The 26,931-nt window shown below is 48.0% G+C and overlaps 1 protein-coding gene across 1 annotated transcript in view; it reads left to right on the top strand.

The window, feature by feature from the left end:
- CACNA2D4 (calcium voltage-gated channel auxiliary subunit alpha2delta 4) overlaps positions 1-26,931 on the top strand; it is a 117,692-nt gene that overhangs the window by 18,080 nt on the left and 72,681 nt on the right. The window contains exons 11-22 of the mRNA XM_063395088.1: positions 5,755-5,868; positions 6,914-6,992; positions 7,556-7,689; positions 9,991-10,068; positions 11,872-11,952; positions 14,266-14,340; positions 15,212-15,298; positions 18,526-18,597; positions 22,577-22,638; positions 23,252-23,319; positions 23,436-23,481; positions 24,927-25,024. Coding sequence (XP_063251158.1) covers positions 5,755-5,868; positions 6,914-6,992; positions 7,556-7,689; positions 9,991-10,068; positions 11,872-11,952; positions 14,266-14,340; positions 15,212-15,298; positions 18,526-18,597; positions 22,577-22,638; positions 23,252-23,319; positions 23,436-23,481; positions 24,927-25,024 — 994 coding nt within the window. The remainder of the gene's footprint in view (positions 1-5,754; positions 5,869-6,913; positions 6,993-7,555; positions 7,690-9,990; positions 10,069-11,871; positions 11,953-14,265; positions 14,341-15,211; positions 15,299-18,525; positions 18,598-22,576; positions 22,639-23,251; positions 23,320-23,435; positions 23,482-24,926; positions 25,025-26,931) is intronic.

The following is a 26,931-nucleotide window of genomic DNA, read 5'->3' as shown; positions in this document are numbered from 1 at the left end:
CAGCTGAACACCCCCATCCCCTCACGGCACTGTCTGTAGTGGGACTGTGGATCACAGAATCATAGAAGGGCTTGGGTTGGAAGGGGCCTTAAAAGCTGAGACAGAATATGTCCCCAGTGACCTAGCCAAACAAAAATACCTCCAGGCAGAGAGTGTTGCCCATGCACCCCAGTGGACTAACGTGACTCCACTGCAGTAACAGAACAAACTCCTTGGTGGGTAAAGAATTTATTTTCTCTCTCTATTCAGCATTAAAAAATGCAGTCAGGAATTCCAGTAGTCGTCACTTATTTTGATTCTTGTTGATTCTCTCTTGCTTAATGAGCTCTAAACAGCTCTGAGATTGCTCTTGGACAGTGCAGCACCCAGTGGTGATAAACCCTGCTGCTGCTGTTCACTCACAAGGGGAGGCACTGCTTCCCTCATGCCTTGTGCTGTCACCTTGGAGCTGGGGAGAAGGCTCAGGGATCTGAGCCCCTGCAGTGAGGAGAGGAGAGGAGTCATTTCTGTGCCTTGGAAACGGCTGTCCATAAAGCAGGGCTTCACAAGCAGCACCTTCAGTGCCAAAGAAATGTGTGGAACAGAGTGAGTGCCTCAACAGCAGCAGCACCCCGGGCCCTGCAAGTGCCACAGCTTCAGGCAGAAGGGAGCCATGTGCTGGTGTGGTTCAAGGGCTCTCTGGGATCACCTCCTCGAGCTTCCCACACCTGTATGGGTAACAGCACAGGAGAAGGGTTTTCAGCAGAATCTGAGCAGTCACAGTCAGCAGAAAGGGGGACTTTGGTGGCATTGACCACCCCCTTCCCATCAGACAGAATTCCCCCTCCCAGCTGTTCCTCACAGCCCCTCCTGCCGTGGTTCAGGGGAGCACAGGCAGGACAGTGACAATTGCAGCATCACGCTGATGGAACAGCCTCTGCTGATTGCAGTGACAGCCCGTGATAATATCTGTAATGAAGGGGGCTGCGAAATTTCCCTCGTAATTTTCCTCAGTCCAATTGCTCGCAGAATTAATAGCCCAGCAGAGACCTACTCAATGAGGTATGAGTAGCAAAGAGGGATTGTAGAACAGCACAAACCTCTCACTGTCTTTGTTTTCCTCCATTCTCCTCTGGGGGAGACAGGGCACATTTTAATCCGGGATGCAATTTGCAGAGCAGTTTCAGGAGAACACTTAGCCAGGATTCCCCCCTGTCCCTCTCTGCCGTGTTCAATGAACCACTTGATCTCTCCATTTCAATTTAGCCACAAACCCAGTGGTTTCAATAAAATATGCATCCCAGGGAAACCATAGTCTTAAGCACACATTTATGAAGTGCTTCAAAATCCTTAGGTGTGAAGCGCTGCCTTTTGAGGTCTTCTCTTATTTATTAAGTTTTATTCTATCTTGCTGCTCTCTTCTCCTCCTTGTTTCACAAGTGTGGCCTCCCTTGTTCTCTCCCCTTTTCCCTGCAGGATTTCCACCCCTTTGTTCTGCTTCCAGGCTGCCTCCCCTGGAACACAGTGCTCCCCACACCATGTGAGTGCTGCAGCTGAGGGCTATCAGGGGCTAAGCAGAGCAGAATAATTGCTTTCCCTGTTTTACACACCGTACTCCTCTTAACAGCACGTCAGACAACAGCTAGGGGTTTTTCAGGCACTGTCACATTGTTCATTCCCATCCAGCTGATGTCTCTGCAGCCTCCCTCCCCAGGCAGTATCCACCCTCCTCCTCAGTTCAAGCCGCTGCCTCTCCTCTCCCATGTGTCCTCCCTTCTCAGGATACACTCAGAGCAGGTATTTTGAAAGCTGTTCCTTTTCCCACCCTGTGGAGGACAAGAAAAGCCGAGTTCTGCTTTCCAAGGCCACCTTAGAATGATGTTTCCCCTTCCCACCAGGCTGATTTAATCGTGCCTGGACTTGCTGCAGGTCTCAGAAATCACATCAGTGTTTGAAGTTAATTGGGTGGGTCATTCTAGAATGGCTAAAGGTGGGGAAAAGATGGTGAAACTGGTCACAGACTGGATTTCAGTGAGACATTAAATTCGGAGTAACTTGAGCCAACTGGTGCCATAAAAGAATGAACCAGTGTGCTGATTTAATAAACAAAGGCTTGTGGCCTCTCCTGTCCCCCTTGTGTGCACTTCATTTACACACTCACAAGATGCACGTGTCACTAATTTTTCTAGCAGCATGCTAGATGTTTGAGGACAGATTATCCATCCATTTTCTGTGTTTTCTGTTGACTCTCTCTTCATCCTTTGGGGTCTTCTATAGTCCCAGTCAGGTCTCAGCCCATGAGGCAAGCAGTTCAGCTACACCTTCTGCAATTCTTTCCCTTCTCGCTGAGCAAAGATTATTCAAGTGCTTTCAATTAGGTTTTTCTTTAACCCTACATCTTTGTGACCCTGCCTCTAATTCATTCATTCTTTTCTTAGTTTCTTATCACTTCAGAGGTACCCAGCCATTACAATATTTTCCTTTTGATGATAAAGGATGGAGGCTCCAAAGCATCTCTGCCTGACCATCCCCCTCTGGTTTTAATCATCTGGCATCATATTATTTTTACTCTCTTTCTTACTTCTTCTCTGAACACTTTAGAATTGTTTCTTGATTCCAGTCACATTTTATGGACCTGGATTCTACAGCGTGTTTTTCAGGCTATGCAAAGCTCAGGCTTTCCTGTTTACCTGTTCCTACTGTTTTGCTTCGTGCCCTTTCTTGTTTCTCCTTCGCTGCCTTTGTTTTCCTGCTTGCTGATTTTCTCCCCACGAGACGCATTCCAGTGAGTTTGAATTTTCAGTAGTTCTGGAGGCCACTCCAGAGGCAGGTCTGCATAATAACAGGGCAGAGGAGATGGAGGGGCTGCAGTGCCCTGGCCAGGCGTGCACACAGTCAGCACGCTGCCTGCACACCTCCGGGCCATGCCCAGGGCTCCACGGCTGCACTGGGAGCTCTCCCAGCCTGCAACTGCAGAGGAAAAGGCAGTGAGCAAACCAGGGAGTACAGGAGACCGTGACCCTGAATTGATTAGATCATGCCTGTTAGTCCTGGCAACGTGACTGAAGCTGCACAGGAGAATGCACAGCCCTGTGCCTCCTTCACTGACCCAGCTCCAGCGTGCATTTCTTCAGACATCTCTTCTGTGGACGTGTTGTTCCTCATCTCCCCTTCTTTCACGCTCCTGAGACTCCAGTCAGAGCAGGGAATTATGCTCAGATCTTGCTGTGAATGCTGTCAGATCATTTGCTACAGCTGCAGCCAGTCACAAAGGACCTAAAAACCAGGGATTACCTCTTGTTCGTTTGTTTTCTAAATCTGTCTTTTTAATCTCCATTTCTATGACACTGATGATCTCATTTTCCCTGCTGAAAATATCATCTACGCCTGTAATTAGGAGATTGCTGGTTCTGATACAACATCTAATTTCTCAGTATCTCAGTATTATGAGTTCTGAAGTAAGCTTCATGAAGAGATCTTAGGTACTTTGATGAAATGGTGGGTGACCTTCATTAAGTGTTAATTTAATAATAATCTAAACACATATTGCAGATTGCAACAGTTTGGAATAAGCTGCTTTTGTAACCACAGGGTTCCTATATCTGTGATCTGAGCCTCATTCTGACAGCATCTCCTGCACCCTGTGCCTCCCTGGTGGACACTCACTCTGTCTGTTCTCTCTGCTAATCTGCACTCAGCTGATCTCTGTCCTAGAAATAACCCACTTGAGGCTCTGGTTTTTCCTACCTGCTGCTCTTTAGCACAGTCCCATGTGGCTCTCACCCGCTTTTCTCCTTTGCTTTGCTCCTAAGAGCAACCTGTGCTGGTTCCTGCTGTGCACCCTCAGCCTTTACTGTCTCCCTCCCCTCTGAATGTGCTGCTGAGGGGACTCAGCAGCACGGTCAGAGGGGAGATGGGCAGTAAAGAGGGAGAAAAGAAATGGGAGAGAGGAGGAGCGTGTCCCAACACCTCATCCTGACTCAGTGTTTCCCACAGATGTTTCACCTGAGAGCAACCAGTCAGAAATGTCCCCATCACAGCACCCTCCTCACTCTGTCCTGGTTCTGGTCAGGGACACAAGCAGGGGCACAGCCAGAGAGGGGCTGGTACCTGTGGGCACCCAGCAGCTGCTGAATCCATGAAGAGATTCCAGACACTGTGTGGAGTTGGGGGAGGCAGGACTGAGGACACAGATGGTGGCAGGAGGTGACGGTACAGTGATGTTAGCACTGAACCCGGAAATTTCATTACAAGGGACAATCACAACATAATTGTGGGAGTGGTGAAATTACTGGGGAAATCTGGGCTTGGAACTCCTTTGAGGTATCCATGGTCATGATGTTAATCTGCAGTGCAGCCACAGGACCATGTGCCATGTTGGTAAAGGCATTTGTCTGTCATAACATAGCTTTACCAAACCCGAAAGGAGTTGGGAATTGAACCCTAAAACATCTAAAATCTCCCAGTTCACAGTCTCTGCTCTTGTTCTCCCATCCAGAGACTTCATTCTATGCAATTAATCTTGCCACTTGGCTACATTTTTTCTCATTTATAAGATATAACTATATTTTCCAGTTTAAAATTGCTGCTGTTTGATGTAACCTCAGTCACCCCTCAGTTGGTCCCCTGGTCTTCATCTCTCTCATCATACTCTTCATGCTGTTGCCTCTCATTAATCTTTGTTAGCAGCAGAGCTGTTGTCTCTCCTTCTTCCCATAATGTTTTAGCTCTGCATCAGTTTCTGTGCCTTCCTCTGTTGATCAGGCTTTTCCTTGCTCAGAGCATGGCAGGACAAGGAGAAGCACAGAGTGCCACCGAGCTGGCAGCTGCAGCCCACAGGCTGCTCACTTTTGTCCCTGGGATGTCCCCAGCTGCCTCTGCTGCTGGCTCTAGCTCTGCGTTGGTGCTGCATGAGGCCCCAGTTCTCTAGAGCAGGTACTGAGGGTGTGGGGAGCACAGGGAGCAGGGGACAGGCAGCATTCCAAGGCTGCTCCTCCCTGGCAGGGCATGGGGAGCACAGGGAGCAGGGGACAGGCAGCATTCCAAGGCTGCTCCTCCCTGGCAGGGCATGGGGAGCACAGGGAGCAGGGGACAGGCAGCATTCCAAGGCTGCTCATCCCTGGCAGGGTCTGGCTCACCTGTAGGAGCACATCTGTCCAGCACCTCTGTAGGTGCCCTTGGGAGCACGTCCCAGAGTCCTGGGGCACCTCTGCTCTGCCTCAAACCTCTCTGCTGCATGGACAGCAGGTCATCTGTCATGTCAGTGTACGGCCCCTCTGTCTGGCACATCCATAACCTTTCCCAGCTCCAATGGCAGTGGCCCTCTTTTTTCATATGCTCCTGCCTTTCTTTGCTGTTCTTTGGCAGATTGATGGACTCACCCTGAAATAATGAGTCTGATTTCTCACTCCTCTCACATTTTCTGCCATAGAAAGTGACAGTGCTGTCAAATCAGAATTGCCATGTTTGTGGTCAATCTATAGTTGTTTTGCATAAACCAGTGTGACTGTGCAAGATGTGAAGCAGCAGGGAATCACACCCTTCCTCCACAGCACTTATTTTCTCCTCATTATTTTTACTTCTGCAAAGCCTCCTGTGTCTGCATGTGCCAGGCAGGGCTGTATAAATAAAAAAATCTATTTGCAGCGTGCGAACACACTCCTTTCTGAGCAGTGTGGGGTCTGCAAGTGGCAGTCAGGATCTGGCCCAGCAGCGAGTGCAGCTCCTCTAAGTCAGCCTGTGCTGGGCTAAGCAGTGCTCTCCCCTCTGCTGCAGTTCAGAGACGCTGGCCAGGGAGGTCTGTGTAACCAAGCCATCATGCTGATCACCGACGGCGCCGTGGAGGATTACGAGGCTGTGTTTGAGAAATACAACTGGCCCGATCGCAAGGTCTGTGTGGGAGTGAGGAAGAGCAGGGGAGGGAAAGGTGCTGTTCTGCTGGGGTGGGAGTGGAAGAGCATGAGCCAGGATATCATTCACATATTCCAGTGCCTGAACACCCATGGGCACTGACTGGAAATGCAAACAGAGCCTGCTGCGGTGATGTCCGAGGTGAGAAGATTACAAAATGCGTATCTCCAGGTCAGGGAAGCATTTCTTTTTCATACACTGTGTTTTCTAAAGGTGTGGGCAATCAAAATGTCCCCCTGAAAAGATTATAGAGACTGAGTTGGGTATTTCAAAATTAAACCCCAACTTTTGCTAAGAGTTTTAATCCCGTGCAGGACTGTTTATAACTGATTCTGTTCAGGAAAGGTTTGGCTGTTCCAGGTTCTTGTGGTGGCCAGGGGAATGACCCAAACAGCCTCTCTAGGTGCCTTCCAGCCCTGTTTACTCTGATGTCTGTGATTACAGGCTTGCACTAGCAGAGCTGGCTGTGAAAATGGAACAGACCACTGCTCATCCTAAACCCTCCTGATTTATTTGTTTACTTCATCCCAGCTAGCAGCAATGCACAAAGGGAGAGAAGCAGCCCACTGAGAGACCAGAGCAGGGGGCTGTTAAAGCAGTTTATTTCAGGATTGGCTCTTGTGTTGGTGGTCAAACGCAAGAGAAATGGTGAAGCTCTCTGTAAATGATTCATGTGCCCAGCTGTTCCCCTGGGTAAAGGATTCCTGGGAGCTATAAACCTCTCTGCGTGTGGTTGCTGAGTGCCTGGCAGAGCTGGCATCATAAAATCAAACAGAATTTGCACTTTTGCTTTGTCATTCTGATGATGCCAGGTGCTACTTGGCTTTCTGGGCTTATTGTAATTGGAAATTCAGTTCCAGGCCACAAAACAGGAAACCAATGTTGCCAGAGGCTCCTGCCCCTGTGTGAAGGCGGAGCTGTTGCTCTGAGCACACTCACAGCAGTGGACAGGGGATGCCAAACGCCAGCCCTTTGGGTTTGGTAGCACGTTCCAGCCTCACTCTCCTGCCTTTGCCTCCTCCAGGTGCGGGTGTTCACCTACCTCATTGGACGGGAGGTCACGTTTGCCCCCAACGTGAAATGGATCGCCTGCAACAACAAAGGTGCTGTGCAGGAGCCTCCCTGCACCCTCCAAGGCTTACCCAGCACTGCTGGGACCCACAGCCCTTGCTTGGAAGGCAGGCTAAGGAGAAAGCAGGCCCTGCTGGCCCACGTGCAGCGTGCCTGTGTCCAGCCAACCCAGGCACTCCGTGTTGAGCCACCGCATTCTCCTGTCCCCGTGCCAAGGGACACCGTGACCGAGATTCCTGCTGGCTGTGGTCCACCTAAGTCCCCTGTGCTTATTGTGTCCCAGTTGCTGGCTTTTGACAATCTGTCTAAAGCTCTGACAGAGAGCCTGACACCTTTTGGCTGAGATGTAAAACAAACATCGCTGCTTTAAAGATTTGACAGCAATTTTCGCAAGGTCCGCAGGTTAACCCCTGCATCCTGGCCAAATTCTTTGTGTGTAAGGGATTTTCACTGACGTACCAAAAATAGCTCATTAATCCCTCCCCAAACCCACTATTCTCTCTAACTCTGCCATGCAGTTTTCCAGCTTTGCACTCGTTTAGAAGCAGGGGAGACGTGTCAGCAGCGTGACTCAGGGCTCTGTTTCTCCCTGCAGGGTACTACACTCAGATCTCCACGCTGGCAGATGTGCAGGAAAATGTCATGGAGTACCTGCACGTGCTGAGCCGGCCCATGGTCATCAACCACGACCACGACATCATCTGGACCGAGGCCTACATGGACAGTGCGGTAAGGGCCTCCTGCACCTGCCAGAACCAAACAAAGCCCTCAGTTCACCCCACACTTAGGTGAAACAGGCCAGGAGCTGGTTGACTGATAGAAGTTACTGGTCTCTGGCTCTGCTGAGACAGACAGTATTCCTTTTCCACGCACTGCTGGAGCTAAGGTGTGTAAGGGCCTCCCACACCCGCCAAACCCAAACAAAGCCCCAAGTTCACCCCACATTTAGGTAAAACAGGCCAGGAGCTGGTTGACTGATAGAAGTCACTGGTCTCTGTCTCTGCTGAGACAGACAGTATTCCTTTCCTGCTCGCTGCTGGAGCCAGGGTGTGTATGCAGAGTCAGACAGGAATCTGCAGTGACTCAGGTGCCCAGGACCAGTCACACAGGCACAAGGTCACCTGAGGTGTGCTTCTGTGCAAGCAGGTTACCTTCCAAAGGCTTACTCACACAGTCTGTGCCTTGGGTCACAGAGACTGAGTTCCTCCAGCCCAGTAGCTAACTGCAAATTGCTACTCAAAGATACAGATTTCACCAGAGGCAGCAGGGTCACTCTTTCCCTCCTTAAACCTAGCAAGACCTAACTCAGCACAGCAGTCCTGAGCCCAGCCCTGTGGGCTAAGGACACGTTGCAAAGGACCAGACAGTCAGCACACCTTTGTCCCAGACCTGCCCTGTGGGAGGACATTTGGGTCTCCAAGGGTGACGTGGGGATATCTTCTGCTGCATGAGCTGTGCCAGATGAGGGCTGTGTGTACTAATCAAAGCCTTCAGAAATGCTACTAATTACCCAGGAGGTTTATTTTATCAGCAGACTTGTCACCTCTGGCACTGGTGTATAGGGTCACACTTCCCAAGGCAGCCACAGGCATTTGTTTGCTGCACATGTTTTTTTCTGCATCTTGTTTCCTGCCTCTTGTCTTGTTCTCTTGCTCTGTCCCAGCCTCTCCTGTCCTTGGTTCGCTCCTCCATTCATGCATTCATTTCTGTGTTCATCCATGTCTCTCACCAGCTGCCCCAGTCTGAGGAGGTAACTGCAGCCTGTGTTCTCTGCGTGTGCTGTTCCCCTTGTGTCAGTGCCAGCCCCACAGCCACAGCTGGCCTGTACATCTGCAGCACTCAGGGCCCTCCTGCCCTGGCAGGAAGAGGAGAGGAGGTGCTGGATGTACTGGAGAGCTGTGCTGTTGGTTCAGAGTAGGTAGGGCTGTCTGTGTTGTGCAGTAGTTTGACTCACCTGATCTCTTTTTCCACACGTCCAGTAAGTGCAAGAGAGGTTTGCTTGCTGTGTGTTACTGTGAGTGTTGCTGTGAGTGGGAAGATCCCACAAAAAATCATCCAGAGAAGTAACTCAAGATACCAAGTCCAAATGTCCATCGAGTGACTGGATTGTTGACTTGCTCCTCTGTGGCTCCCAGCAGGCTCTGTAATAGGGACAGGAGGTCATTTCTTGCCTTGCTACTCACCTCAGCAAACAAGAGATGGAAGGAGTGATGCCACTGGCAACTGAGGATTAGAATCTTTCTGTGGCTAGGCATGTTTGGGAGACTCCTTTGCATAAGGCTTGCCTGTTTTACCTCCTCTCATGTGCTTTTAGAGCATCTGCCCTCTGTTGAATTGGGAACATCTCCTATCCCATTACACATGCATGTCCTGTATCCCTCATAGAGGCAGCTCTCTATGGTGTATCTGTTTGGATCATGACTTTGTCTCTTTTTCCTGAGCTGAGATGGTTGAGTAACAACCGTATATAAGTAGCCTTGTGTGTATTTGTGTATTTCAATATTTGTCTGTGGTGTTTCTCATTTGTGGTATTCATATGTTTGTGGCATAGATGATACCCTTTTTGTGATTTTGCTCATATTTGTGTGGCTTCCCCCTGTTCTGTGCTGCTTGTGTTGGTGCTTTTTGCACTCATTGTGTAAGTGCTTGTGTCTACACTCATCAAAAGTGGTGGGTATAAATTGTTCCACCACTTCCACAGGTTCCTGTCCCTTCATTAAAACAACTCTTCCACGCATTTCACTGGCTTCCATCCCATCCTCACCACCCCACAGGAGCATCCATCCCACAGCCTCTTGGGCACAGGGTGTTTAGGAGGTTTCCCGAGGGGTGGGAGGCAGGGAGGTGGCCGGCTGCAGTGCAGCTCTGGGGGGCTGCAGTGCAGCTCTGGGGGGCTGCAGTCCAGCTCTGGGGGGCTGCAGTGCAGCTCTGGGGGGCTGCAGTGCAGCTCTGGGGTCCTGGGGGCTGTCCCTGCCCTGGGCTCCCGGGTGTGCCCTCACTAACACACGCGCCGCTGTTGCTCCGTGGCAGCTGTTCGCGTCGCAGGCGCAGAGCCTGCTGCTCATGACGACGGTGGCCATGCCGGTGTTCAGCAAGAAGAACGAGACGGTGAGCGAGCGCGGCACCGCGGCTCCGCTACGTTTTATCTCCTTCTGCCAGGGACGGGGTTAAATGCTCCAGACAGTGTTTCTTGTTCGGACTCGGGTGTTTATTAATTCTTATCTACATTACAGTCTCACACACTGTGAGTGCTACAGCACTTCTGGCTAACAAACTAAAAATGGAGCCTTTCTCTCTTTTGCTACAAGGCCTTTAAGGATAAACTGTCCAATTAAGAAATGACACCTCAATTATTTTTGCTTTTAACCCAATAACCAACCACCCATGGCCCACAATGAGGACTTTTCTACCCAATTAAAAACTACCACCCAGACCTGTGAAGAAGGGCTTAACCTATGCCCTAAATCCTCCATCTTGGTTTATGTATATTACTGTATTCTAAACGCTTAAACCCTAAGTTTTCCACCTTGTGAGATCACACACTTCTATTCAAACTCCACACCCACAATCCCAGTGTTATCACTCAATTTTGGAGCCTTCTCCATGGCCTCAGGTCAATGCAGTGTTTTCTTGGGGGTCAGTGCCTGTCAGACAGAAAACCTGAAGTTCTCAGTGCCCAGGGTTCCTAGAGGGTTCTAGAGCCAAAGGGCCTCAGAACCAACATCCGGCCATTAGGGAAGGCAGCAGACCTCCAGCAGGGTGGATGGGTGATAATTTATCTGTCAGAATGATAGGCTGTCATTTCTTTAAAATACCCCTCAAATATGACACTTCTCCTTGTTTTATCCCTTCCATTTTCAAACTGAGCCTGGTTTACATACCCTGAAATTTCAGGCTGGAAGAGATCATTACCTTGTCTAGTCTGCATTTTATTGCAGACCTTTACATCTCACACAGATGAGCCTAATACCCTGGTTTAGGCAAAAGCTTCAGTGAAGAAAGGCATCCAGATCCAAGCTCTCTCCATTATGCTCCCTAACTCTTCATGAAAAACTGGTGTCTAAATTCTGCTTTTAATTTGTCTGACCTCACCTTCCTCTCATAATGGCTTCCTCAGATTAAAAAGCCTGTACCCTTTAGTAAGTTCTCATGGGAAGCATCTTCTACACTGCCATAAAATCAAACCTGCCCATCTTGATAAGATGTAAAAGGATTATTTAGATGATTTGATAAGGGCATTTCCTCTGGGGTTTGAAACCCTTTAGACACTCTTTTCTGTAGCGTTTCTAATTTCTCAGCATCATTTTAAAGTGGAGAATAGTGCCCTAGCAGTGCTGTACAGGGGACAAACTCTTCATCCAGGTCCTACAAGTGATTATCTGCCTTCTCCACCTGGGGCTGGCCATAGCCTGCACTAGCACAGCACTGCAGTGGGAGCCTGTGTGTAATTTTTCCACAGTGCTCTCCAGATGCTTATTAAACAACCAGATCACCATGTCATGGAGGGGGGGTTTCCTTTTTTCTAGGTTAACAGTTTTGTTAACCTAGAAATTGACTTAGTTGGCCCAATTTATCAACCCATTCATGTTGGTTTGCATTATTTTCTTGACTTTATTGGTATTTATGCATACTGAATGCAGGGGTTTGCCCTCAAAACTTGTTTTCAGTGATTTTATGTTACTTCCAAATCACAGTAGTGAATACTTACTAGTGCTGTGTAGAAATGCTCTTCTCCATAAGCACTGGAATAACTCTTGGGACTTTATAAAGTACTTTAATTGGTTTTGAATAACCACTTTCACACAAGCCTAGAGGGGATGGGTGAGAGACAACTAGGAGGACAATAATGTGTTTTCAGGTAGAAAACTACCAGGTTTTGCTTCTGAAAATGGATTCTCCTTTGTTTTAAAGCGATCCCATGGCATTCTTCTGGGCGTGGTGGGCTCTGATGTACCACTGAGGGAGTTGTTAAAACTAGCTCCACGGTATAAGGTAAGACTGAGATAATGCAATTGATTCCTTTGCACAGCAAAGTCACTGCTCACACTTCCATGGGCATGGCTGAAAAATCACTTCTCTGCTCTGCAGGAAAACCTATGAGCAGAAGGGAAGAGCTGGTGGTGTGTGGTTTCTATACAGCACATATGAAATCATTCACTGCTACAAGCTTTTAGGCTGCTTCAGCAGCACGAGGACTGGGTGATCCAGCAGGCTGGCAAAAGGTTATGGAACCTTTACATCCTGATGGTCACCAGCCTAGATCCCTCAGAGATGACAGCCTGTATCAGAAGAATTAAAGTTTCATATCCAGTTCCCAGAGGACAAGAGTTGCCATGCCAGCTGGCAAAAAATGCACTTGTTTCACTGTCAATATTCTTAGCAGAAAAACTGAGGGCTGAGTGGATTATGGAGAGCCAGCTCTCCTGTCATGCCTAGAGGCTCCTTTCTCCAGATCAGCGTGATGGTTTCTTGGCAGGACAGCGTACAGAAAGTTGGCTCTCACTCCCTGTGTGCTGTACCTGGATAGAGTATTTGCTCTCCAAAGTTGTTAGTCAAAAAACTTTCCATTAGCTCTGTGTTCAATGTATCTTTTAAAAAAATGTTCATCCATAGGAAATTGCCCCAGAGATGCTCTATTTGGTTTGGGTTCTGCCGTAAATTCCAGGCAGTGACCCTTTGTCCTGTCAGGCTGCACAGCAGGAGACAACAAGCACATCCAAGGACCACCATGAAATCTGGCAATTTGAGCCAACATTTCAGTGCTTGGTTTCTCCTAAATAACCATCAGACTACTACCACCAATGAGGCAGTTGTCCAAAATCTGATTGCTGAACACTCTCAGGGCTGAAAGTGCTGTCAGGAGCTGTGAATTTCTGTGGCACTTCCAGACAGGGATGCAGGGCAGGCCATTAACAGGCAGCTGTAGGACATGATCCTGCAGACAGCCCTGGAACTGTGAGTGTCAAGGTGCCTGCACTCAGCGTGCAAATCTGCCTGGTTTGGGCCAATTTTTATATAATTATTGCCTGTATGAGAATAATGCCTTTTCATCTCCCTTTCCCCATGTCATTTCAAGGACAGATATACTTTTTTTTTTTCTTCTAGGCTAAGGAGGGTCACTGTTCTTTTCTCTAAGCAGTGCCAGGAAAGGAGGGGAAAAATTTAGATTTCATTATATCAGCAGTAGGGCACATCTCAGAAACTCCTCCAACTCCACACCAGTTTGGAAACCTAGGATCCTTAACTTGAATTCCCTGGCATATGGGCTCCAAAAGCATCAGTTCCAGTGCTCCAGACCTCTGGAGCTTGTATATTAATGATTGTGCTTTTACTGGGCTGGGAAATTTCAGCTTTAATAGGCCAAAAAAGAAATTTGCTGACCCAGTGTCTTGGTTTCATTCTTGCCACACTGAGTTAAGCCAAGTGTGTTTTTCAAAAAGCTGCTTCACACAGAGACAGGCCAAGGTTTTGGCCTGGGATGTGTGAAATTCAGAATTGATTCCCTGAATGCACAGGCAGATTGTAAATGACTTACCTCTTCACCTCCCTACTGGTACCCCTCCAGGATTGTCTCTATAGGAAAATAGAGCTGCAACTTTTTTTTTTTGAAGATAGAAACTTTATCCATCGTTGTTTTCCTTGAGACACCTCTTGTTTTGGCAGGCTCGGGCTATCTGCAGGTTTTTAGCGACTCAGGGTGTAGCTGGAATTTGCATTATGTATGGGCTTGGGCTGAGTAATTGCTCTCTCGGAAATCCCTCGCAGATCAGGTCAGCCAGTGTCTGCTCTTGTTAGATTATGCAGTTCCTTAAAAAGCATTTTAAGACTACAGGCTTGTGCAGTTGGCCCGGGTTAGCTCTGGTCTTGCCAGCACTGAAACACAACGCAGAGCTGCTCTGAAGTCTGATGGTTTCCAGGGAAGCCATCCGTGAGCTTGCTCCTCACTGTTCGTTCAGTGCTCCACGGTGCAGTGGTGGGCACGCTGAGCTGTCACCGCTGCTTTGGGCTCCTTGCAGCATTCCCCAGCACTGCCCACTCCCCTGGAGCTCTGCTGGGAGAGCTCAGCCTGCCTCTGGCTGCTAACAGGACTGAACGTGTACAGACCTTACATCTGCACATCCTTTTGTGCATCCAAGCACAGACAGGGCAGACAGATACCCGCTTTGGGATGGATTCCATTTTCTGCTGGCCAACACCTTTAAAAAGAAAGCATTTCTCCACACTGGTGGTGCCAGCAGCACCCATTTCGCAGCAGTGTTTGTAGCTAAAGCTCTGATTATTCTAATAATAAACCTCTTTCTGCAGCTGGGTGTCCATGGCTACGCCTTCCTGAACACCAACAACGGCTACATCCTCTCACACCCAGACCTCCGTCCCCTGGTACGTAGAGCTGTGCCTCTGAGAGCCTTTGCTGACTGGAGACAGAGACTTTCAGTGCTGCCTCTGATTTCTTTGGGGTTTTTGAGCCATGAAAGCCACCGGGCTCTGCCAGACAGGGGCAGGAGGGCCAGCTGTCCTCATTGCTGGCTGCCAAGGCAGGCGAGGGTTTTACATTTCAGGTGTGTGCTGCTCAGAACAAACCCACCTGCTCACAGCTATCGGCATTGCTGTGGTCACCACAACAGACAGCTGAAAGGTGGCCCTGTCCTCAAAAAGGCAGCTTTGCCCAGGGAGCCAGGGGCTGCGGGAGTCACTTCGGTGTGCAGAGGGAAGGGACACGCCGTGTCTGCAGGGAGGGCGAGGCACAGCCGGGCACGGGCGCTGCTTTATCCTCCCACCCTCAGCTGGCCTCTCCCAGCCCGGTTCGTGCCTTCTCGCACCCCGGAGATCAGAGGAATTGCCCTCTTGCGTCAATTAGCTCGAGGTGAAAAGCCTCCCGTGAGTGGAGTCAAAGCCTGGCTGCCATCAGAAACGATCTCCTGCTCGTATTATAACGTTAATGGGATTATACTCTTAGCTGCAGGGAAAAAACCCATGTCCTGCAGGCAAGGGTGTTGTGCTGAGCTGTTTAGGAGAAGGAGGCCATAGCCTTTACCTGTCAGTTCAGCTGTGTCCCTGTCTGTCCCCTGGAACTCCCCTGGAAATACGTGACATGGGACCAAGAAGACACTGGCACAAACTCTGCCTTCCTAGTCAGAGAAGAGATGAGACAGCCCTGTTTTTCAAATTACACACCACTTCTTAAAGGGTTAGTTTAGAAAGTGATCTAGCCACTTACTTGAATCTTTTTTCTTTTTTTTTTTAATGCCAGTATAAAGAAGGAAAGAAACTGAAGCCTAAGCCGAACTACAACAGCGTAGATCTCTCAGAAGTGGAGTGGGAAGACCAGGATGAAATAGTGAGTGTCAGAAAATGGATTTAGCCATTCCTGTAGCTTTGTGTGCCTGTATGGAAGGTGTGGGAGCACTCCTGACTGGCTCTCACTAAGAGAAATGGGTGGTTTACAAGAGAACAAAGCATGAAGCTCCCCTGCCAAGTGCTTGTCTTCTTCCCAGTATGAGCTTTCCTTCTCATGGAACAAAGAAGGATGAGTGCTGGGAGCAGGAAGGAAGCACTTTGGAGGATGCTCCAGTCTGTGCAAGGCCCTTAATGCTGCCTTAATCCAAAGCCAGAGCGGTTTGGGAGTGTGGCAGTGTCCTGTGATGTCACCTACACATGCAGTGTGTGAGATACAGCTGAAGCCACTCCACTAAAGAGGGCAGGAACAAGGAAGTACATTCATCAAGGATACATTCATCAAATTCTCTTGAATTAATATATTATTAATAATAGACACAGAGGATAAAGGACTTAGACACTTGGGGAAAAAAATTCCAGGAACCCCCTTATTGCACAAGAGTGGAGGCACTGAAAGCGATAACTGACCAGAGGAGAAAAAAAATTTAAAACCCCCAAACTCTTTTCCACTGTCTTTTGAGTAAAATTATTAACAAGTGATAAAGAAGAAACAGTGTGCACCTTAACAGCTGCACAGTGCTGCTTTGCACATCTAGGACCCCAGATAAAATGAGAATATAGACAGGTTCCTCTGTGGCTGGTTTTATTTTACTCAGAACTAGGAGGAAATAGATCCTTAAATTACTAAGATAAGAACTGAATTTGGAGTAAGATAGAATTAGCTGTGAGACACCTGCTTCTGGATTGCAGGGGAGACTGCTGAGATAAACGGATCTGATGCTGTAGATATCCACTTAAACAGGTAGGACAAACAGAGCAGCAAGAGGATCACAGTAGCTACTGCCACTAGTGTAGGCCAAGTATAAAGGCAACATCAAAGGGATTCGGGAGGTGGAAGAGTAGCAAATTGTGAAAGGGAACACAGCAAAACTATGTAACATGGAAAGCAAAACAAAAACAAGAGGTTTTACATGCAGTGGAACCACCAAGATGCAAGTTGTCAGTGGCTTTGTGTAGGGTCACTGGTCTCTTATAGGACTTTGCTCCCATTGGGGTTTTCTCTCTCACTGGAGCCACTTTTGGAGCTATTCCTCTTTGCCTAGTTTGCTATTAAAAAAAATAATCCAGGAAATGAAGGAAATTTGTTTTGCTCTCATATTTATTTGGCTAGTGGGTTCCTGTCTGACCAGCTGACACTGATACCTGAGTGCAAATACAATACCAGGTGTAAGGTTTCTGTGCACAGACAATCAGAGTAAATCTATCCAGGGGGAAAAAAATATCATGAAACCAGCATGAGAAACAAAGGCCACTTTGTGTTCCTGCACTGTGTCTTCCAGAGGAGAGAAAGGTTGCAGTCACAGAGGGTGCAGAGACGTTCAGTGACGTGAGCGATATCTGCAGTGTGACTTCAGCAAGTCTAGAGGCTCTCAAGATACACCCACTGCAGCAGAAAGCTGCCAGCATTTCAACACTCATGTTTGTAGCTATGGCATCAGATCAGTGACAGACTCAACATCAGTTGCAGTGTAATCTCAGCAACACTGATAAGCAGCACATTCAGGCTGGAAAAATATGCCCAAGTGCTAATGATGTGTAACGCAGGCGGCTGCCAAAAGAAACCCAGGAGGGGGAGGTTGGCTGGCATTGTCTGAAAAACACCAACTGATGCACGGGGGTGCAACCTGCAGCAGGCAGCAGCAAGGGCTTGGGCTTGGCTGTAAAGCAGCACAGGATATTCACAGTGTGAGGGGAGAAAGGGGAAGGGCCCAGGGTCTGCAGGGGAAGCCAGACAAGGAGAGGCTGAGGGCCCTTGGTGTGTTCAGCCTGGAGGAGGCTGAGGGCAGAGCTCGCTGCAGTTGCAGCTTCCCGAGAGGGGCAGCGGGGCAGCCCCTGCTCTCCTCTCCGGTGACCTGTGACCCGAGGGCACGGCCTGGCGCTGTGCCAGGGCAGGGCTGGGCTGGGTGGCAGGGAAAGGTTTTCCCCAGAGGGTGTCTGGGCACTGGAACAGCTCCCAGGGCAGCGGGCACAGCAGCAGCCTGCCAGAGCTGCGGGAGTGTTTGGGCAGCGCTCTGGGGCACCGCTGTGACCGCGGGGTGCCCCGGGCAGCGCCGGGAGCTGGACCCTTGTGTCCAATTCAGGATATTCTGTGATTCTAAACCCAGAACCCGTAGCAAATCCTGCAGGCTGTCAGAGCAGAACAGAGAGTGTGCTGAGGCTCTGGAAGAAGGTCAAACACTCTTAGCCAGAAAGGAGTAATAGTACCAGTCCGTGTTTTCATTTCCAAGATGTGGGCCTTGGGAAACATGAGCTTCACATTCTAGGTCTGTAAATAACCCACATCAAACAGCCATAATAAACAACACCGTGGCCTCGTAAAGCCAGTGCAGTTGGCACTGGCTAGCACCTGAATGGAGGCCTGTCTCTGGGAGTAAGGAAACAATTTGTGAATGAGTAAGTTACTTCCCACCTATTTTTTTCTATCCAGCCTGAAGCAATAGACTTGATATGCTCTGGCAGGCTGGATATGAAGTCAAAGCCTCTGTACTTGTGGAAAAATTTCCTGGATCTTTCTTGCAAGAGGCTGGGAGTCGCTGTGAAAATTACATTTTCCCTTTGGAACCTGTGTTGAATAAAGTGCTCTTCTCACTGCCTACCCAGCTCTCATACAGTCATGCTTTGCTGTGCTAAACAGCTGCTTTGCTGCACCTCAGAAGTGGTGCTGAATACAGCCTATGATTTATAAATCAGTTTTTAAAATGTCAAAGAGCTTTGGATTCAGTCTGAGGGAGTCAGTTTCTCCCTTTTCTCCTCTTCCAGGCTCTCAAAGCACTGTGCTAATGAATTTCTGGCTGCCAAACAGTGAAGTCTGTAACTGGGACTGGCAATTTCATAGATTGCAGGTCCTTTCTTTTTGCTAAAAGACATATCAACGAGCTTTCAGGATAAACTATTACTTTTCTGTATCACTTATCAGCTTGACTGCCCAAGGATTCTGATCACTGCAAACAGGATTTCTGTTTAAAAGAAGCAAGACAGAGCTGGGGAGGAGAGGGAACCAACAGTGATTCTTTCTGCCAGCCCCTGTGTGTTAATGACAAGTGGCTCTGTTAATTCCTGCTGTGCCCTGCTTGGAGACACTAACACCAAACTTGTTCCCCTCTGCAGCTGAGAAGTGCTATGATCAATGGGGAAACAGGCTACCTCTCTATGGATGTGAAGGTCCCTGTGGACAAAGGGGTAAGAAATCTTCCTTCTGCTCAGGTCACACAGGGGAGTGGATGGGAAGTGGATGCTGAGAAACCACAAAGGGGGTGGTTTTTAATGTGCAGCCTTCCTGGGGGTGAGGGTTTTGTTGTTTCACCACATATATAACACAAGTGCTAGGGACACACAAGAGAGCATCATCAGAAGTGCTCCTTACACCTGCCAAGGTTCTGCTCTCAGAAGGTGCTGGAAATGTCTCAGCTCCCTACTTGTCCAGACAAAGCCAAAAAGCATGTTGTTCATTGCTTGTAGGGCTGTGAAATGAATCAGAGATCTTCAAGAGTTACAACAGGGGAAGACTATGCTGAGCTGACTTAGAAGGAGATTTGGAGGCTATTTTGCCATCCTCTTTCCCTACCCAAAACCACTCATGAAAACTTTGTCCCTCACTTTGTCAGAATGTGATTCCCTTTATCCAGGTCCAAGATTAAATTTCTATGCAAATATTTGCAGCATTTTATGGAAAGTCCTAGTGAAATGGAGACTTTTGAGCACTCCAGCTCTAGGGCAGGGTTTTACCTCTTCCTTTGGAATCAGTGCAGCATTATCTCGTACATTTATGGTCACTGGTACTTTTTCATTCACGTTTATTTAACTCTCTTGAAGATTTTGGCTTTCATCATTTCCTGTTAGGAAGTATTCCAGAGTCCTGCAAGTTACACTGCCCTAAAGGCTTCTATATTTCAGGAAAATTTTCCATCCTTTATAGAGAGCATTTTTTTCAGTGGCTGGCTGCACTGCTCCCATGCTAAGCCACGGTCAACACCAATTCCAACAAACCAGATGCTCACAGCCACTGCTGAGATGGAGCCATCTCCTAATGCAGACACCCCTCTGTGTCCTCTGAATGGTTGTCCTGCTAAATCTTCTCACTACATTTTTTAGATCTAGTCACTACATTTTTTTCTCTCAGTTCTTGGTGTTTGCAACTCCCATGGCCCTCTTGATAGCTCTGCTTTTCTTCCAGGCATTGCTGACTCCTGCATTTGAAATATTTGCGCACTTTTCAGCTGTTATGATTGTTCCTGTTCACTCTTCTGTCATTTCTGGTGCCCAAGTGCCAGGGCTTCACTGAATTATGTGCCTGTTTCCCTGTTCCTCTGTACAGAGCAGCTGTTTTCTGCAATAGGATATTTCTGAACAGGGAGCCCCAGTCTCCTTTCTGTTGTCCCTTCAGGTTTTTTCTCCCTCCCACAGCTGTGCTGGAACTGCCACCCTCACTTCTGTGTTTCTTAGCTATTTTTTCCAGTTGCCATTTTCCCACATGAAACCCACTTCTCTTTTTCATCCAGCCTTTCTAATTTTAAGGGCTGTTGAGACACTTTTTTCAGTATGCAGAGAAATGTTCTATTTTGTCTTACAGAAAGATGCCTGTACAGAAGGGCTGCTAAGGCAGAGTCTGTTCCTCCCATTAGATTTTCTTCCCTCGACAACCTGTTGTTTACTGTTGCTTTTTGTTTACAGTTCTGCAGCTGGTTCTCCCTCCATATCTTATTTAAGCCCACTTTAACTGATTATTTGGAATAAAAGTTCTTGAGAAGCAGTTTCAAGTACTTTATATAAACCCAGATATATTGCATGTCCTTTATTTTCTTCATCCATTACCTTAGTTATTCTATCAGAAAAGTAATCAAGGTTTTAGAGCAAGATCTATCCTTTGTGGGCCTAGATTGCTTCTTTTGCTGGCTTAACCCCTTTGTGCACCCTCAATAACACTTCTTCTGAGTCACCCAATGATACCTTTTAATTCAATATTTTAGAGACATCCTTCTGCTCCCCTACCCATGGGAAAAAGAAGATAACAAAAAGTAGCCTTGGTAGAGAGATATTTGTTTCATTCTGCAGCTCTGGAAGCCTTGTGAAGCACAAAGGGGACTGAGGCTGAGTCTGTGACAGTTTTGCTATTATCAGAATCCACACAGAGTGGAAACCAGGAATGAAGCTTAGCAATTCCCACTTGTACTGTGCTAGCTGATGAAGCAGAGCAGCACTGAAACAAAGGAAGTGCTGACAGAGCCTTGAAACAAAGAGAATGAGGCAGCCAGACTGTGGAGAGGAGACCTGGCTGAAGGGGATGGAAATTATTCTGTCAGCCACATAAATGCCAATATCCACATTGATTCCAGGAGGGCATCGAGAACAGAGTGAGACAGCAAGGAAAAAATAAGGAACACATACAGGAGGCAGTTGTTAGGGAGTTCTAGGGGCAGAAATGCCTTTGCTTGCAGCTTGAGTACAGAAGGGCTGTGACTCTGACTTTCCATTCCAGGGGTAAGTGGTGGTACCTCCAGCTGTCTTGGGGCTGGCTGAGCACTCACCAGAGGAGGAGCAGATCAGTGCAAAAAAGGAGGAGCAGAACAAGCCCCACTAAAGGAAAGAGTCTCAGAGTAGTGGCCAGGCTTTTTCCATGCCTCCATCATCAGATCAGACAGGCAAAAAAAGGGAGGGTTAATACCTTTTGTACCACCCACAGCCGCCAAAACATCATCAAGTGATTTTCTTTGAGGGTATCACAGCCCTTTGGAAGATCTTGCACAGTAAGAGAAATGACTTCATGGAAAGGGTTGTTTAAAAATTGCAATGGACCACCCAGGGAGGTGGGGGAGTCACCATCCCTGGAGGTGTTCAAGAAAGGACTGGACGTGGCACTGAGTGCTATGGTCTGCTTGACAAGGTGGTGATGGGTCCAAGGATGGGCTTGGTGATCTCAGAGGTCTTTTCCAGCCTCAGTGATTCTGTGATTCTGGGTGGTCTTGGCCCAGCAGAAGACCCTTTTGTTCAGCAGTACAGCTGCCATGCATGGAAAGAGAGGGGAGGAAAGGGGTTAAGCCACCTGCCACCTCCTCCCCCAACAATATCCTGAACCCCCATCACACCTAATGATAGCCCCCATCCCTGTCAGCACAGTGAGCACAAACCTGGTGCTCAGAGTGGAGCTGCAGCCCTCTGTGCCTCGCTGCACTTCCAGGGCTGCTCAGCTCGAGCAGGTCAGAGCAGACTTTCCCTGGGGAACACTGAGCTTTCTGTGTTCACTCCCCTGTCTCCCACACACATCCTCTCACCTCGTTCTCAGACTGGGTCTAGGATTTTAAACATATTAGGGTTCATATACTGGCATAAGGCTTGGATAGAAACTTTCCAGAAAGTTTTCTCCTTTGGAAAAGTGTTCCACTGAAATCAACACTTTCCTACAGGAAAAGGCCAGTCTGGCAAACAGATGAAGTTCTGAAGCAGCTTTCAATAATCTGAAATTTCTTCGGTGGAAATGTCAGTCTGAAAAAGATATTTGCATGCAAATAAAATGGATTGGATTTGAAACAGCACTTTTTTTCCAAATTGAAAATGTAAATTTTTTTTTAAACTGATTTTTTTAACAAAATTGCAAGATGTTAATGTTTTGTCCCACTTTGGCATGAAAGCAAATGTCAGGAATATCAACATTTCCCACAGGAGTGGGGAGACTTGGCTCTGGCTGCCCACCCACACAGAGAATAGGTTTGCCATTCTGCCTCTCCTTCTACTCCACCCCTCCTCCCTATCTGCCCCCGAGCCCCCCTCCTGCTGGAGATGATGATGATGATGATGATGATGTGCAAAGCTGTCAGGGTTGCTGTGTGTAGCAGAGGAGCAGCAGGGCCCCAGCAGGTGTGCTTGGAGGGGGCGAGAGGGTGGGCAGCTTCCTCTCACCCCTTCCTGCAGCCAGGGCAGGAGCCCTGCAACAAAGAAAGGTTTATCTGAAGCCCTTGTTGGAAAGATAGAGTGGCTGCCTGGATCCTGGAAGTCTCGAGGTGCTGGACATGCTGAATACTGCACATTCATCCCAGCCTCCAGCCTGCCCAGCAGGGTGTGAGGTGTTGGCTTTGCTCAGCCTTGGGGACATTATCCCAGGTCCCCATCACCACCGTGCCCCTGCCCTGTCAGACAATCTCTCTTATTCATTCTCTTATTTCAGAAACGGGTTCTCTTCCTCACCAATGATTATTTCTTCACGGACATCAGTGGCACACCCTTCAGGTGAGCAAGGACTCTCAGGGACAGCAGATCAGTCCCTTCTCTTCATAAATCTTGCTACAAGTAGGGATAACTGGTTTCTTTGTTCCTATTGCAAATAAAATATTATTCGGGGTCAATTCAAAAGGAATATTATGATTTACCTGAAATTCAGAGTCCGAAAGCAATACCTTAGGTAAAGCATGTTGTTTCATTTCAGAGAAATGAGACACCTTAAATTCTCATTTCTGGTGAATATGGTATATGGTTCTAGTGTATGGCTTAAAAAAAACCCCAACATTGTTATAAACTGAAAATTATAAAACAACAAATAACAAATGAAGCAAATTGTGTGTATGTGTGGGAGGGAAGGGTGCTGGTTTTATTCCCCCAGTTGAAATGGTTTGAAACTGGCAGAGATTTGAAAAATGTTATCGTTGTTGGCCAAAACAATTGCCACCAGCAATGCCTCACAGGTTCTTTAGCCCCCTGTGCTGAGATTGGATCTCATTAATCCTCTTCCATGATATTCTTTTCTGTGATAGCTGTGGAGGGAGTCAATGTCTTTAGGGCTGTAGCTGCAGGCAGTGACACCTTTCCTTGCTGACAAGCCCTCTGTTCTCCCTCTTGCCTGCAGTCTGGGGGTTGTGCTGTCCAGGGGGCACGGCGAGTACATTCTGCTGGGGAACACGTCAGTGGAAGAAGGTAGGTTAACCTGAAAGGGACAGGGGAGCTACTCTGGATGTCACCACTGCTCCTTCAGAGCCTGTACGTGTCTGTCTGCTTCCGCACTGAATACTCACTGTACTCTCTGCTTTCAGGTTTGCACGACCTGCTCCAGCCAGACCTGTCTTTAGCTAATGAATGGTAAGTGGAGGAAATCCTGTCAGTGACACAAGACTTGGTCATGGTATCTGGGTGAAGCTCCCAGCAATGTGGTTTGAGCTCACCACCCTCTGTGGCCTGGGGAAAATGCAGTGCTGCTCAGGTGCTGTACCTGCAAAGACCTGGTGGTCTCCAGGCAATTGAGCTTCACCTCTTCCTTCAGGGGATCCCACCAAGACCAGGCACATTCCTCTCCTAAGAAACAGCTGAGGTTTATCCTCAGTCTTCTGTGCTCAGACTTACTTTGTTCCTCCTCATGTTGCTCAGAATTGTCTCACAAAACCTACACTATGTCAGACCTGTTAGGGATTTTTGTTGCAAGCTTGATGAGAGATTGAAATGCTTTTTTAAATCCTAGTTTATTTTTGGTTGGCATCCTTCTGAACTGAGCCTAGACCTAACTTCTAGCGAACATGGAGGTGATTTATGACCCCTGTTTCAATAGCAAGCAGAACTTATGGTTTTGCTTGGTTTGGATATGAAACAGGGTGAAGCACGGCACTTTCCATTTATTGCTGTGAGGTTTGGGGTTTTCATGAACCCAGCATTCAGTCCCACTCAGTCACATGAACCCAGGCTGTATCAAAGCCAAAATAACTATATTCAAGCAGCCCTGCACCCCTTCTCACCTCTCATTACACTGTCAAGTTTCACAAGCAGCACATTTGAGACACAAACAGCGACTTCTCCTTCTTCTACTCCTGACTTCAGGTGTCAGCTTACCACACTTTACATATTCATTTCTCTTAGACTTTTCTCATAAATCACTCCTTTCACCCCCTTTATGAATTTTAATTCTCTCTTATAACCCCTTCCTCTCCCATGTCCTGACAATGGAGCAGTCAAAATTGGAAGCAGGATTAGAAGATTGGTTTCCTTTATAGTGCAGAGCATTTCTAATACATTCTTCCACCTCTGCCCAAACTGTCCTGAGGCTCCTGCAGTTGAGTCCCCGTGGGACAGCTTTTGTTGTCACCATATCACACAGCAAGATCATTCCTCATCTCACACTTTGTTCCCGTGTCTCTTATTTTTTCCTAGCCTGGCCTCACATTGCACATGACTCTCTGCCTTTCAGGTCTCTCCATCAGTGTTATTGTCTATACAGGCACGGGTACACATCTTACACAACACGACACAGGAAACTGCTGGCAGGGTTTGGAACAGCTCTGTTGCATTGTGAGCTTGTGCTGGAGAGCAGCAACCCTGCTGAGCACAGTGCTCAGGTTAATTGGTGTTTGGTTTAGTGCTAGGGTTTGACTTACAGCCACACTTAGATCTAGACTGGGCTCAACATGCAGCAATGGTAAAGACTTTGCAGACCAAGGTTTCTTGCTGGCTTTCTTTCTGTAGTTATTATCATCCAGGAGCATTTGTCTGACTGTGGTTTCTCTTTGCCCTTTGGGTTTCGTGTCCCCTCCCCACAGGATTTACTGCATCACCGACATCGATCCCGACCACCGCAAGCTCAGCCAGCTGGAGGCTGTGATCCGTTTCCTCACTGGGGAGGAGCCTGACCTGGAATGTGAGTCCCAGGCACGGAAAGTGCCCTGCTGGGGCTTTCCTGTGCCCATCACAGGGGAGAGGGGACTGTCACAAACTGATTGGTGTCAGACTGAGCCCCTGTGGTGCTCGCTCACACAGGCAGGACTGAACTCAAGCCCAGATTAATTCACAAGTGGAAATGAGCTGAGGATCCACCTCCTCGTCTCCGTCAGAGGATTTTTTTTCCATTTCAAAGCTGACACACAACTCAGTCTTACTGGAGGTCTCAGCATAGGAAATACTGGAAACTGGAAGGCTTGAATGGAGCTTGGCAGGGGCTGCACACCAGGTTTAAGACAGACTGACTGACTGGCCTAGAGGGGACAATGGCAGGAGAAGGCAGGAAAAGTGCTGGGACAGCTCAGTTTCCCAGGGACACCAGGCATCATCCTCCAAGGGCTCACAGTGCCCTCTGGAGAGATGGGTTCTTTCAGAACAAGGATGATTAATTTTGTTTTCCAGGTACAACAGCTGATGGATCCAGGAGAAAAAAATGGTCACAGGATTATTATCTTTCCTGCTCCCCCTGCTGCTCATCCCTTGCACCAGGTCCCACTCTCCTGCAGCTGATGCAGCACCACTGAAGAGTGGGATCTCTTAGGGGACAGATGGGCATGTGCACGGGAATTCCTTACAGCAATTTGCTTTCAGGATGTCCTTCAGGCCCCTTAGTCATGCTAAGTACAAGCTTTTGCATGTAATACTGCACCTCACAGGCACAAACCTTTGGCACAAGGTTGGGAATCTCTTAGAAGTAAAATCAACTGTAATCCAGTAATCCTTCCTCTCTTGCACAATGTGAGCAGACCCCTCCAGGCTGTCCTTGGAGTAGGCTGGAAAGAGGAGATGAATGAGCTGAAGAGGCCAGGGAGGAGGAAAATTTCAGGAGAGCTGACTTGGAGAAATATGCAGGCTTGGAAGTGCTGCAGAGGAAAAACAGATATGATTTGAACACATGAATCCTAGGTATGGGGGGCCTGAAAAGGGAAAGATCTCATGGTGGGTTCTGATTTTGAGGCTTGAAAAACAACAACTATGGAGACAAGGATCCTGAGATCTGTGACAAAGAAATTTGGGAGAACTACAGCTAAAACCTTAAGAGACACCTGGAATGTCAAACAGAAAGTTTCAGTGCCAGAAACACTGAAATGGTGGGGTGGCTTCATCTAGAACAGGACTGCAAGGGGCATTTCTGCAACACGATGGTCACCATCTTCTCACAGATTAGTGCAAGCAGGGCAGTACAGAAACAAAGCAGGTCAAAGAAACGGGCTTCTGGGGCATGTCATTTAGCACATGATGATACCTTGAACTTTGCTAATCACTTCTTAGCTCCAGCCCAAAGTGGATTAGACTGGTAGCCTGGACTGACTTGAGCATCTGGTGAAAACCAGGACAGGAAAATGTTTTGTGACTCAGAGGAAGTGAGGGCTAACAGAGAAGCCAGTGAGCAAAGGGAAGAGTAGAGGCCGTAAAAAAAGTCTCTCATGGTTTTGAACAAAGCTACTTGAGTGGAAGGTGTTGGCTGGTATCCTCTCTACAGGATACCCAAAGAAAAGTCAAGGCAGGGATTTGAGGCAAAGACTGTGGACAGCCTGTTCAGAGAGTCAAGTGATGCTCCAGTGAATATCTTCATTTGAAAGCCTCTGACTTGTTTGGGCACCACCCTTCCACAGAGTTTGCAGGGGGACTGGTGTGATGATTTTGGACATTAGGAAGAAATTCTTCACAGCAAAGGGTGGTTAGCTCTTGGAACAGCTGCCCGGGGAGGTGGTGGAGTCACAGTCCCTGGAGGGGTTTAAGGAAAGACTGGATGTGGCACTCAATGCCATGGTTTGGTTGACATGGTGGTGTTGGGTCTTAATGGACCTTAATAGGTTGGACTTA

The sequence above is a fragment of the Prinia subflava genome, chromosome 4, assembly GCF_021018805.1.
Source record: "Prinia subflava isolate CZ2003 ecotype Zambia chromosome 4, Cam_Psub_1.2, whole genome shotgun sequence".
Taxonomy (NCBI): Eukaryota; Metazoa; Chordata; class Aves; order Passeriformes; family Cisticolidae; genus Prinia; species Prinia subflava.
The sequence above is the reverse complement of the archived record's forward strand: the minus strand, read 5'-3'. Positions and strand labels throughout refer to the sequence as shown.